The sequence below is a fragment of the Stegostoma tigrinum genome, chromosome 2 (assembly GCF_030684315.1).
Source record: "Stegostoma tigrinum isolate sSteTig4 chromosome 2, sSteTig4.hap1, whole genome shotgun sequence".
Lineage (NCBI taxonomy): Eukaryota > Metazoa > Chordata > Chondrichthyes > Orectolobiformes > Stegostomatidae > Stegostoma > Stegostoma tigrinum.
The window spans coordinates 90675910-90690660 of record NC_081355.1 but is presented as its reverse complement, the minus strand read 5'-3'; the positions used below and the strand labels follow the sequence as shown (position 1 = coordinate 90690660).

General features: G+C 38.2%; 1 protein-coding gene across 4 annotated transcripts in view; it reads left to right on the top strand.

Moving 5' to 3' along the window:
* The window catches only part of galnt1 (UDP-N-acetyl-alpha-D-galactosamine:polypeptide N-acetylgalactosaminyltransferase 1), a 119036-nt gene extending 104668 nt beyond the window's left edge, over nt 1–14368 (top strand). For all 4 annotated transcript variants that reach the window (XM_048558321.2, XM_048558312.2, XM_048558304.2 and 1 more), the window contains exons 9-12: nt 4275–4414; nt 7324–7422; nt 8645–8779; nt 12924–14368. In XM_048558321.2, the coding sequence (XP_048414278.1) occupies nt 4275–4414; nt 7324–7422; nt 8645–8779; nt 12924–13070 (521 nt within the window). In that variant the 3' untranslated portion in view covers nt 13071–14368. The remainder of the gene's footprint in view (nt 1–4274; nt 4415–7323; nt 7423–8644; nt 8780–12923) is intronic.
* Nucleotides 14369–14751: the final 383 nt, after the last annotated feature.

Genomic DNA, 14751 nt, shown 5'->3' with positions numbered 1-14751 from the left:
TATATTACTTTATTTATAATCAGCAATGCATGGTCCAGAATTTCTTTGGAGGACTTTTTATTTTTATTAAATAGTTTTTATTAAGTTAGTAATTTTATTTGCAATGTAACTTATCTTTGTACTTCAGTCTACCTGGAATTAACATTCTGCTAAAAAGAATCAGGGTGGCATGGTGGCTCAGTGGTTAGTACTGCTGCCTCCCAGCGCTATGAATCTGGGTTCGATTCCACCCTCCGGCAACTGTCTATGTGGAGTTTGCGTGTTCTCCCCATGTCTGTGTGGGTTTGCTCCAGGTGCTCTGGTTTCCTCGCACAGTCCAGAGATTTGATTTTTGATGTATTCGTTGTCACATGTACCTAAGTACAATGAGAAGATTTGTTTGCGAGCAATATGGGCAGATCATAGCAACCAAGAGCAACCATTCATACAGAATGCAGGATGGAAAAAAAAAATCTTGGACAGAGTAAGGCATACAGGTTATACTGCATTGGACATATGCTAGAAAAGATACAGATTTAGAATTTAAGTTTAAAAGTGTAGAATGGTTATAACAAAAGTTAGAGTTAGACCTGCTGTAGGGAGTTCACAAGGAGTTGCCTGGTGTCAGTGCCAGTTTGATTTGTGTTGTGCAGGTTAGGTGGATTGGCCATGCTAAATTTACCCATTGTGTCCAGGGATGTGCAGGCTAGGTGGGGGTTAGCTATGGGAAATGCGGGGTTGCAGGAATTGGGTGCATATGGGTGAGATGCTCTTTGGCAGGTCGGTGTGAACTTGATCAACTGAATGGCCTGCTTCCACACTGTAGAGATAATCTATGAAGTAAATGTGTTGTCCGCTTCAATGTCTCCTCAATCAATCCTTTGAGGAGTCAGTTATCTTACTGGATTGTGTGTTTTAAGTTACTCCTTTCAGTTCCCTTTTGGGAGACACATTGTTGCCTTAAATCTGAAAACTCAGCTGAAATCAGAAACTTCCATTCTGGGACATTAGTGTTTGAACAATGTTAAATTTTCCCTGAACTGCCTACCCATCTATGAAAAAGCAATGGCTGAAATTATGCAATTAGTGTTGGAACTGCTGTGTTCAATGGTGATCAGATAGAAAACTGAGCACTTACCTAGATATCTAGTTTAAGAATGCCTGCCTTCTGATATAGCAGTCAGAACTCACTCTGTGCAGAAAACTAAGCAAAGAATGGTAAAAAGAATCGGAAGAAATAGCTGCCATAAAGTAAGTTTAGCTGTTTAGCGTGGATATAAGTGAATCGGTAGGTTGAGAGACTTGGGTCAGTAGACTCAGGTTGCAGTTGGAAAGGGTGTTTGCACAGTGAGGGATAGTTGAGTTGAGGAAAGTTCTTGTGGGAATGGGATTCAGTGCAAATAATCACATGGTCAGTTGTATAGTTGTCCAGTACTTGGATATGATTTTTCAGCCCAGCATTTCCTGGATGACCGTAATTTCACCGCTGTGAGAAGGAGGGCAATTGCCCATCAGAAATTCAAACTTCTTAAGCAATGCCACATAAGTCAGCACATTCGGACCAATGGTGCTTAAAGTTTAGAAGACATTCATCAAATTTTAATCTAATTTATTCCCATTTGATCAACGTGCAGAAGTAGTATTTAGGCGAGGTTTGGCTGATTATTTTTCAGTGCAATTCATCTGCTAGCTCCCATACCTATCCAAAAGATCAACAAATTTCATGTTTACATCGTGTGAAATAGAATTTCTATTTTTATTTCTGCATCAGATTAAAATTGTTTGTGCTGGAATCTGTTCCTGCTCAAAAACCCCCCAGATCAAATTAAGGAATCTGGTGGGTTTCTGTGAATTGAGCTGGCTTGTGGACATTCAGGAGACTGTTGAGATGTAGTTTTGTTTTATGTGCAAAGGCACTAATAAGGCCTTGGAAAGTCACTATGTAGAGAATTATTGTCACAACATGCTGCAATGGTGAGGAACACCTGAGATGGAGTAGAATTTCCACTGTGGTTACGGTTAGCATTGTGGGCACTGAAAGGAAAGTGGCAATTGTGTATTTTTCAAAAAAATGTAACTAAAATCTAAAGACCCATTACAGGACATAAAAGCATTTTAAAAAAAATTAGTGTTAGGTGTAGGCCTTTAAGCCTGTGTCACCCAGTTAATAAGGTCAAATTCACTTGTCTGCTTGACCCCAAAACCCTTACAGATCAATAATGTATTTAACTCAGCCTTGAATAAATCCAGCCAATAGTGTTTGCCTGGACAGAGAATTAACCACCTTCTGAGAGAAGAATTGCTTCCTCGTCTCTGGGGATTTGGAACACTGGCCCCTAGTTCTAGATGCTCACACAAGAGGAAATGTCCTCTCAACATTTACTGTGTCAAGCCCCCTCAGAATTTTATTTTCAATAAGATCATCACTCATTCTTTTGAACTCGAATGAATATTGCCCCAACCTGTTCAACCGTTCCTCCTAGGATTCCCAGCAATCAATCTGGTAAACATTCTGTGACTGCCTCAATGGAAGGATATCCCTCTTTTAGTATAGTGCAGAGAGTACTCTAAGTGTGGTTTCATCAATGCCCTTTTCTTCTGTAGCAAGCTTTCACTACTTCTACACTTCATCCCCCTTGTAATAAAGGCCAGCATTCCATTTGCATGCTCTGCAATTTTTTATGATTCATATATATCGATGCCCAAATCCCTCTGTCCGCACCATTCTGCAGTTTCTCTGCACTTTTTCATGCATCTACCAAATTTTTGCCCATTAACTTTACTGTATCCCTTTGAAGGCAGGCAGGAAAGCAAGCTCTGAGGATACAAACTATCATTGGATCATTAACAAATGTGGCTATAGTACAGTCAGTCCTTTCAGAGTCATTATTATAGATTATAAATAAGACTGAGTACGAATTGCAATGCTAATCGATGAATTACAGTTTGATGCCTTGAAAATGAAGTACGAGCCTAAGAGCAGATTCCCTCAAAAACAGGATAATAAGCTGTTAGTATGTTGGATCATGTGGCTGTATATATTCCTTCCGTGCCAGCTGAGGTGACCATGAAGGTTCCGCCTTCTAAATTTCTTCCTCTTGCCTGACACATCTGTATCCTCAGGTTCACCCACGGGTTAATCCTCGGGTTTGTCTGTCACCCTACCGATTCACTTGTATCCACGCTAAACAGCTAAACTTACTTTATGGCAGCTATTTCTTCCGATTCTTTTTGCTGTTCTTTGCTTAGTTTTCTCTCTTGGGAGAGTGGACTGTGGTCCTCTGGGACATTCGCAGACTTACTGTCCTTTATCTACATATGACTCCAGAGGATGACAATTAGGTCAACTCTTAACTGCTCTCTGGGCATATAAGAATGGTCAATAAATGCTGGCATAGCCAGCGACGCCCACATCCTGTGAATGAATAAAAAGAATTCTGCACATGAAAGCCAGCACTTTGGCTTTAGAATTTAAAATCATATACCATTGATAAGGGGGCACTTTTAAAAACAAACAGAGGCCTACCATACTTGTCAATACGTAACACCATAACCTTACATTTCAATGGAAATGAGAAAGCAAAATTGAATTACGTTATTCAAAGTTTTAGTTGCCTTCAGTTTATCTCTATCAGAATGAGAAGAGCCTTTTCACGTTCAGTTCTTGATTAGTAAGATTATATTGGAAAAAACCAGGGTCCTATCAAGTTATGCTAGTTCTTTGTACATGAAGGCTTGCTGTTGTAAAGATCAGATTTAATGCAGTATTAGCCCTTTAGTATACTGACAATGTATTAAAGAAAAAGAAACACTGTCCCACCTGACTCATTCCTTGTGTTTTTGTCCTTATCTCCTATGTGTTTTCAAGAATAACAGAGGGGCCTGAACTGAGAAATTCATTTCAAACAAGAACCATGGTAGTTACAGAAGAAATTGATCATTCCCTTATCTCCCTCTTGACCCCCTCACCCTTGAAATAAAACTTTTAAAATGAATATGCAGAGATGAAAATAGAATTCTTGTCTTGCCCAAGGCAATGATCTTGACATTGTTTTCTTTGAATTCATGACAAAATTTGAAATGTAATCTGAATGTTACTTTGCTCCAAAATTAATAAATAGTAAAATAAAACTTCATCACTGCTAAAAGTCTGAAGAAAAATAGATAAGTCCTGGAAATATTCAACAGGCCTATTAGTTTTGATGGATAAGAGATGAATTAGCCATTTGAATGGAATTGTCTTCGAGTGAGTCATTTATTTAATGATCTATAATACTTTGATTCTAATTTAACAGGTGTTACCAAGGTTGAATATGGAGATATAACAGCACGCAAAACATTAAGACAAAAGCTGTCATGTAAACCTTTCTCTTGGTACCTGGAAAATGTTTACCCTGATTCTCACATTCCACGACATTATTTCTCTTTGGGAGAGGTACAAGTTCTAGCTTAATTTTAAAAATGGTTTTAGTTTTCTAAGTAATACACTTTTTTCAAAACTAACGTGCTGATTTTTCACTGACCTGATTATTTGAATTTCTAATGTGCAGTGCTATTGTCAGATGTTGTGGAATTATGATAGAAGTTGATATTTTGCAGTGATTTTTACATAATATCAATTTGTTTTCTCCTCATCTGAAGTTCTTTCAAATCTAATGCGATTGCCCTTGCCAATGTTTTGTATTTTTAATCTTTCAACTTTTTAAAAATGTTTTAAAGTAATGTTCTTGCCTGTTTTAATGTAACATTTCATTTTCTCATGTTAGTTTTAATTAACTTCTCTAACTTTCATTCTTTTCTTAGATTTTGTTTATTCATTCTGCAGCCCATTTAGTTACCTGTGAAACAATTTCACTTTCTTCCCTCTCAAAGCTTTAAACGCTCAGGTGACTGTGTAGAGTTTGCACGTTCCATCCATGTCTGTGTGGGTTTCCTCCGGGTACTCCCACAGTCTAAAGATGTGCAGGTTAGGTGGATTGGCCTCATTATATTGCCCATAGTGTCCAGGGATGCACAAGCTAAGTGGAATAGCCTTGGAAAATGCAGGGTTAAGGGTAGGGAACGGGTCAGGATGGAATGTTCTTTGGACGGCTGGTGTGGACTCAAAGCTGAATAACCTGCTTCCATGCTGTAGGGATTCTATGATTTTAGTTGATCCCTGTTTGATATTTCTGTTCCCTGAATTATTTTGAGCCTTTTCATAACTAACCTTTCTTTCATGCACCATTCCCCTGAATATTTGCCATGTTTATTCCATATAATTCTGACATCCTTCATGGAGTAATGCCCAAAGTCACATCCAAAACTGCAAGAAAGACCTAAGTTGTCTTCTACAAACGTTATATCACTTCCTTGCTGCTCTTTCACTGTCAGAAATCTGTATCCTTTTGCTGCACTTTCTTTCCAATCTGTTTTCACGTTTCTCCGCATCTGTCACCTATCTATGCAATCCTGTAATCAGTCTTTCCATTCCCCGTAATTTCTTGCATTCTCATTACATGCTTTCTAATTTGGTATCACTTTCAAAAGTTTCATAGCATTTTTCCAGTGTCTCTTTCTAAATCAATGATACAGTGAAAATAAGAGATTCCAATACAAATCCCTTGATATGCTACTTCTACTAACCCAAGAGATTTTTGTGTACTGCTGATTTTAAGTAGATTTATGTTACAAAAATATTATCACCAAGATTTCCATAAAGTATACTGGGTATGCGGCATGATAATTTCCTCCTATCTGCATGTAAAATATGACAAGTAACAGCAGTAGTTAAAGATTTGTTCTTTTCTTAATACACTGATTACACTGCACAATAAGGAAATGTTGGATGTGCACATTTATCAGCATATCTTCAATTTATAAAAGGTAAAAGTTGGGGTTTCCCATCCCGAGAATGTAGGAGGGCTGCATTGAGTAGACTGGCATCCAGGAGATGCCTACAAGCTTATCAATTAAGCTCTGAGAAGGCAAAACCCATAATCCGAGATAATGGGAACTGCAGATGCTGGAGAATCCAAGATAACAAAGTGTGGAGTTGAATGAACACAGGCCAAGTAGCATCTTCCTAAGATGTTGCTTGGCTTGCTGTGTTCATGCAGCTCCACACTTTGTTGTCTTAAAGCCCATAATCAACCTGCTGAACCCACCACCTTATCTTGCCACTAGCTAAATTAATTAACTATGTTCCCAGCAGGCAAAAGAATTAGCAATGATCCCAGCTGTTAAAATCGGGCAGCCTCTCTGCTGTGTTTGGGACAGTGTCTTGACTTACCCTTTGTGGAAGCACCTGGGGATCAGATGAGATGAGAGGCGATTTTGCTTCTAATCCTTTTTCTCCCAAAGAGTTTCTTCTCGTGCTAGTGTTGCTTTGCAGCCTGCAAAGAACACCGCTCCTCACGGCAGTTGTAGGCCTCTATTTAGCCAGTAGCTTCAGCTAGAACCAGAGGTAACTGCTCAGGCAAGTGACTGATTGAAATGCCCAATAGATGACTACTTAAATGTCTGATTCAAATTTGATTTGGTGGACTTTTTCCTCAGTAGGTGTTAGGAGTTTCTATTTGTAAAGACATCTGCTCCATCCAATTAAATTAAAGGAAAATTTGTGTCCAAACTAAATTCTTGATTACACATCAGAACATTATTTCCTATTCTGTCTTGATATATTCTGAAGGACTTGCTCTATATTTACAGCATTAAAATGGATCTAAACTTTCTTACATGACAAATTTTCTTTAGAACTATTATAGAAAACTGTGCACTGATTTTTAAACTGAAGAATGAAAATGACACTAAGCTTTAAATCTTTAAGGGAAATTAAGCTTTAAAGAAAATACTTAAAGCAATCTTTCTTTCCTCAATATGAGAACCTACCATGCTTTCTTTGCTCCTTTCCTTTGGTCAGTTCTTTTTCTCGTTCCTGAAGGCATTATTCCTTGCTATGGTTAGTTTCATGATGTTTTTGGTTAACTTTTCCTATACTGACTTTTCTCATGTTTGACCTATTGTGGTGAATTTTAGAAAGCTGTTTAATCACAGCTCTTATATTTGAGTTTGATCCTTTCCTTGTATACTTCCAGCATGAGCCATTCCACAGTAGTCAGCAGCAGAAACACCACCAATTTGGCATTTCTTAGCCCAGGGGTTGACACCAGCTGCAGTAATCCAATGTAAATGAGATCTGCTAATTTAGCACAGAGCAAGAATTGAGCCTAGAATCTTCTGTTTGGTGCAAATCAATCACTAACTGTTTTACCAAGAAGTGAGAGCAGGGAACTGTGAACTTTCAGAATATCTTAATTGATGACTGCCGTCTGACTTTTTTTCTTTTTTACTACGTGTTTTTAGATCAGAAATGTGGAAACAAACCAATGCCTAGATAATATGGCAAGAAAGGAAAATGAGAAAGTGGGAATATTTAACTGTCATGGTATGGGAGGCAATCAGGTGAGTTGCTTTTTGTTTATTTACATTTGTGTCAGTGTTCAGAAATTGGATTGACTTGAGTAATTAGAAGCTCTTGAAGATCAGTATGTGGTTTTTATTTAGAAGCAGGTACTCAACTAGCTGTGCTGCTGAACTATGTTTGGCACTGCAAGCTACTTTCTGAAACACTCTAGTACTTGTATTGTGAAAGGCCTTAGTTTTAGATCAAAGTTCCCATTGCAAATGGCTGTGTGAATTTAGAAGCTATGTTAACCTTTTCTTGAAGCATTTAATGAACTTTGGACCTTCCAGACTAACAAAGGTGCATATGTTGTGACAATCCTGAAATAAAAGTGTGTGTGTAAACCCTTTTTATTCACGAACAAATGTGGTGAATCATTGCATAATAGGGAGAGGTTGGCCAGGATAGGACTTTATTCCTTGGAACATAGGAGATTGTGGAGTGCCTTTATTGAGGTGTGTAAAATCAAAAGGGGCATAGATAGGATGAATGCATATAGTCTTTTCCCCAGGGATGGGGAATTGAAAACTAGAGGGCATAGGCTTAAGGTGAGATGGAGAAATTTAAGGAGGACCTGAGGGGCAACTTCCTCACATAGAGTGTGGTGTGTATGTGGAATGTGCTACCAGAGAGAGTGAGTGAGGCAAGTATGATAGCAACATTAAAAAATATTTGGATAGGTGTATAGATGAGAAGGATTTAGAGTGATATGGACCATATGCAGGCAATTGAAACTAACTGAATGGGCATCATGGGCAGCATGGACCCGTTTGTGCCGAAGGGCCTGTTTCCATGCTGTATTGCTCTAAGATTCTACTCTATGACTCTATTAGAAGGATTGTGGCTTGTAGCTTATTAATGCTGTCTGCTTCAAGGTTGTTATTTGGTCATCTAAACAGTCAAGGCATTTCCTCAATCATAGAATTACAGAACTTTTAGAGGATAGAAAGGGCCAATCAGCCCATCACATCTACGGTGGTTCTCCAAATGTGCAATACAGCGTTCCCCTGCTTTCTGCCCATGGCACTACACATTCTTCATTTTCAGATAACTGTATGGTCTACTGACCTCTTTATCATTCTTTATCAGTAAAATTAACTGAATTAGCTGAATTTTATTTTTAATTATAGTAAGTGTTTTAGTAATTATAGTAATAAAATTTTCTACATTTGAAATTTTATTTTGCTTATAGGCTTAATAGTACTTTTTTTCACTCCTTAGGTGTTTTCCTATACTGCAAACAAGGAAATTAGAACTGATGACTTGTGCCTAGATGTTTCCAAGCTTAATGGTCCTATCATGATGTTGAAGTGCCATCATCTGAAAGGGAATCAGCTTTGGGAGCATGATCCTGTAGTAAGTGTTTTTCATGAAATCTTTAGCTCACAAACAAAATTTTATTTTAGTTTTTCCAAGTACTGGGTTAGCTACATATAGAAAATAGCATTAAACAAGGTTAAATTTAATTTAAGTAACCAGACCAAGTTCGGTTCTCACAGGTTCAGGTCGTAGCTGAATTGAAACTAAATTCCATTAATTGACGAACTATGGTGTGTGGAAATAGTTTTCACAACTGTGGAAATCTCAGAACTGATGTCAATAACCATAGCTAATGTGGAGTCTAGCATGCTATTTCTTGCTTAGAAGCTGCTGCTCTCAGTTAGCATCATTCTTGTTGCCTGAGTTCTTATCCACATTGGGAGAAAGAATTTACATCCCTCTTTGAAAAAAGGCACTGGCTTAGGGCTCTCCAAAGCTAAATTCTGGATCACCGTTAGTGCTTCTCGCAGTCACACTACTCTGTCCCAGACCTCAGAACAAATTTGATGCAATTAATCTAGGAGGTGTGACTACCTCCTAAAACAATGTCCAGGTGCCTTTCCTTTATGTATTGCAGGGTCAACAGAGTCCATCTCATCAACTCTGAGCCAAAGTTCCTTGAGTAGCCAACGCTTGCTGCAAATGTGGTTATGGTAGATTACACTGGCATCCACCAATTCCTACATACTACAGCTATAATACATCCCCTGCCCAGTCATATCTATTCCATTTAATTCATTTGGACTGTAAATGTTTTATGTATTTCCCAATTGTATTCCCAGCTGCAATAATGCCATCTGATTGGACGATTATTTTCAATCAAAAGTGACATAGAAGAATTGCCAACAACCATGTACCTGTTTTTCTGTGACATCACACTTTGGCTCTGATGGATACAGGATGATGGAACTCTGTTCTGGTTTTAATCTTCTGCTCCAACTGCCTTTCTCATGAGGATCTGCACTTCTGTTTATGAAGCTGCAGTCCCATACTCACTCTGTTACTGTTTGAGAAGCTGCTGATCCCATTCCACCTCTTACTCTTTATGAAGCTACTGTCCCCATTCTGTCTTGTGCTAGTTTAGAAGCACAGGGTCCTCTGCCTCATCTCTATCGTGCATGCAAGAAAAGGTCAGAAGTCACTTGACATCAGGTTACAGTTGAACAGGTTTATTTGGAAACACAAGCTTTCAGTCTTACTCGTCCTTCATGTGTTAGTGACAGAGGTAGTATTAGACACAGAATTTATAAGTAAAAGATCAAAGGGTCACACCACTGATGAGGATGTACTGAACAAACCTAAGATGCTGTTAAATCTTTAATCAGTTAGAAGGTTTTATTTGATTAATATGTATATGTAAATCCCCGAATTCCTTTGAAGTTACTGCGCTGATAAGACTAAAGGTTTTATCAGTGTAAAAGAGAGGTAAAATTTTAGATCAGACAATGCATGTTAGGTGTGAGGCCATGTTTAGAATCTTTGTGTTTTGGTTTGGAGTCCGACTGGTTTTATTCCTAAAGTAGGAATTTATAAAATGCATATTGACTGTCTATAAATTGATTAGATTAGATTCGATTCCCGACAGTGTCGAAACAGGCCCTTCGGCCCAACAAGTCCACACTGCCCCTTGAAGCATCCCACCCAGATCCATCCCCCTATAGCCCACACACCCCTGAACACTACGGACAATTTAACATGGCTAATCCACCTAGCCTGCACATCTTTGGACTGTGGGAGGAAACCGAAGCACCCAGAGGAAACCCACGCAGAATGTGCAAACTCCACACAGACAGTCACCCGAGGCTGGAATTGAACCTGGGTCCCTGGTGCTGTGAGGCTGCAGTGCTAACCACTCTGCCGCCCCGTGTGTTTTGAACAAAATAGAACGTATCTGCTCTTACAAATTCACTTGTGTGCACGCGAGAGTCTCTGTGCCCAGAGGACGGAGAGTGAAAGAGAGATTCTGTGCATGAGGTTGCAGGGGAGGAGAGAAAGAGATTGTGTGGTAGTGTGGCATTTGCATTTGTATTTACAGATACATTCTACTTTGTTCAAAAGTCACCCAATTTATACACAATGTGGCGTTTCAGAAATTCCTGTTACTGACCCCAAATCAGAATACAAACAGATTCTTAAACAAGGCCTCAACACCTCACATGCATTGTCTAACCTAAAATGTCACTTCTTCTTTACACTGATGAAACCTTTAGTTCTGTCAGGGCAGTGACTTCAAAGGAATTTGGGGATTTATATATGCATATTAATCAATTAAAACCTTCTAACTGATTAAAGATTTAACAGCATCTTAGTTTTGTTTAGTACACCGTCATTAGTGGTATGATCCTTTGATCTTTTACTTGTAAATTCTATATCTGATACTACCTGTCTCACTAACACCTGAAGAAGGAGTGAGACTCCGAATGCTTGTGTTTCCAAATAAACTTGTTAGACTGTAACCCGGTGCCATGTGAGCTCTGACCTTTTTCCATCTCAATCCAACACCACCTCCATATAGCTTTTCCTATAGGCACAATGTCCTGCTGTGGCCCAGGAAATTGATTATTCTGTGCTCTGTTCCACTTGCTAGTTCTGAAGAGTTATATGTGCACAAAAGTTTACAAGAACGTTTTCTTAGCAATCTCTGCCCAGCTGCTGAATAATCTGGGCACTTTCTTCTTTCAAGGATTGTAGTATCATTGGCAAGCCAGCATTTGTGATAAGCTAGCACTTGCTGCTCACCCCTAATTGCCCTTGAACTCAGTGACATTGCTGTGCATTTCGGATCATATGTAAGGATACTAAATTATTTCCCTAAAGGGGATAATGAACCATTTAGGTTTAATGAATTTGAATTTCACCAGTTGCCACAATGGGATTGCAACCCATGACCCCAAGCATTCGCTGAGGCTTTTGTATTACTAGGTCAGTAACATTGTCACTAATCAATTATTACTTATTCTGGACTTCATTCCTCCACTTTCTGCCCTCATTTCCATCCAGCACATCTATTCCCCTGTTCTCAGATCATCCCCATCTCTTCTAAATAATTCTCCTGAGCATCCTTGTGTCTCTCTCGTACTCTTATTCATGCTCACTCTCACCCAAGTGCGTGCTCTCGCCCTCTCAATGCATGGTATTCAAAATTGAGGAATGAACAAGGAAAGAATTACTGAAGATTGTCAGATAACTGAGACAAAATAGGCTCCAAAAATGTGTTAAATGCTGAATTGATCGATAAGGCGCTGTTCATAGTCTTCGGATTGGTCTTCTTTGGAACACAGGCCAGGAGCGAGGATGGAGATGTTAGATTGGGAGAAGCTGAAGTATTAAAATATCAGGTGATGTTTCCAACCCCTAGCTATTTCTCCAAATCTGTTATTGATGATAACTATCAACACAAGTTTTATCCATATTCTGTCAGCACCTTGAGGCTAATACCATTGAATCCAAGAAATTTATTTCAAATTTTCTAGGATTTCCAAAGTCGCTGATTTTGCTTAGGTGTTTCCTTTTTTCTCTCATCATTACAGATACCTTGGAAGATGTAATTACACAAGTTGTTTGCTATTTTCTGCTTAAATCTTCTTCACTTCTTGTATTTTACGTCTCATTTTGTCGTTATTTTTGGATGCTCAGCTATACTTGTGAATTGCTCCTTGACCGCTCATTTTAGTGTGTTTCTAAATGATCCTCTATCGATCATTATTGAAACCCATCTTCTCTCTCCCTGCAAATTTTGTAGAAGTCACTTTTTTTCATTTTGACTTCTAACAAGATAATTCATTTAAAAGTCATACTTGTCTGGCCTGAGTTTGCTGATATTGGGGATGTAATTATTACTGCCTTTTTCATTTAACAGTATCCTCTACTGAACTGTTAGTTAATATTCTACTTTGATCTTTCTTTTCCCCGTTGGTTGTTCCCTTATCGCTTTGAAGACTTTTTAAAATTAGGTGCCAGGTCTTGGTCTTTAGAATATCTAAATGCAAGATCATTTAGCCATGACTTCTCATGACTTAACCACTTCTGTTTCTCTTATGTTTTTCAAATTAAGCACTCAAATTTTCCCATTTTATAGTGCTTAGCTTAAAGTACCTCCATAAGTAGCTGTTTGAATTCCTTTTTTAAATAGTTGCAATAGATCTGAGGGTAATTGAAATTTATTTTCCCCTTCTCCCAGAAGCTGACACTGGTACATGTGAACAGCAACCAGTGCTTGGATAAATCTACAGAAGCAGACAGCCAGGTACCCACCATGAAAGATTGCAATGGGAGCCGCTCACAACAGTGGATTCTACGTAATGTCACACTCCCTGAGGTTTTCTGATGGATCAGCTCTGAAGATTTAATGGGCTACCTCTGTGCACCTTACTGCTAGATTTGTACTTAAAATGAACTTTTACTTTAGCAGCTAATGGGTTCCTCCTCCTGAGCATGTGGACTCATTTTGAAGGATGTTTGATACAAACCCTTTTGTTCATAGAACCACATTCCTCCTTCATGGTTTGAGACTACAGACTTTGGGGAAACTGTGCACACTGATGTTTACATTGTTTCTAACTGAATTAAAAAGGGGAAAGTGGGGCTGACAAGATTGTTTAAATCTCATTGAACGTACTTGCACTGTTCATTAAGCAAATATGGTTTAATCTAGGAAGTGGTCCCTATATGTATCACTTTTTTGTGTCAATATGTATATCATTGTAATTTAATTGCACAATTGTTGTATTGTCTGAATTTGGGGTTCTTCCCCCAAAATATCTCAGAACATTTTGTTTTCTCCGTGGCAACAAATATTACATAATATCAGAGCAAGAGTACAACGAGTATATATCAAACATGCATTTAAATCACTTTTTTATGAATAAAAATCTATTTAACAGGGACTGAATTGATGAAAAAATCACAATTATGATAACTTTAATTTTGTGTAGATTTTTATACCTCAAATGACGAATTAACCAGATCAGATTTGCAAATTGTGAATATTCTGTTTTGTTTCCATTAGCAATTGTCTTAGTTGATCCTTAATATGACATAAAAAAAAGTAGAGGCCACCTAGAGACAAGAAACTGTAAAGTCATTTTTTTCCCTCAGTTATCTTACTTTGTTTTGGTTTCCTCCATAATTTCTCACTCTGGTTTTGCTGTTTGAATATTGTTCTTTTGGCTCCTTCCCGAATTGTCCACCAGGAACTGCTGCTATGAACCAGTCATTTCACTAACCAGCTTCTGAATGACAGTGAATAAATGTTTCTGTATAGTTTGGCTTTGTAATCTTGATGAATCATGCATTCGCTCATAATATTAGGAATATGAGTATTCTAGGTTCTCTTGGATGTAGATTTTCTTTTTTGCCCCCTTTTTATATATTTTCATTTTATAAAACCAATTAAATCACTATAATAAATGCTCATTCATCAGTGGACTGAACTGCAGCTGGGATTTTTGCAGGAAGAAGTCTTCACTCTGTCCTTTCATTTTACTGCCCCATCATTTGCATAACTACACTAGATTCTGTGAAATACTGGTGATTGCTTTTTTCTAATAAAATTTTGAAAATGGTTCAGTTGTGTGTTTGCTACCTATTCATATCAGACAGCAATAAAATATCCAATTTATACAAGTTCTGTGTTAACTTTATTTTGAGGCTTTCTTTCCCATTTCTGTCCTTCCCTGAATACACTCATTCTTTGTGTATAATTATATGGATTCCAGAGTCCTTTAAGCAGTAAGGAAGCAAAATACTACTTGTGTTGGAAATATTCAGCCAGTCAGGCAGCATGTGTGGAGAGAGTACCATTCTTAGTAGTTCATTTTTTCATGTAAACCGCTCAAGTGAGTATTGTCATGCTATTTGACTTAGAAAAAGCTCATGGTCAAAGCCAGGTTTTCCTTGCCTAGCCATTCCCTTATAACAGTACTGTAAGTGATCACCAAAAATTATTTAGTAAATCCTTCCTGTGCAACAGTTGAGAGAAAATTTCAACACAATTGCCAATCCAGCTA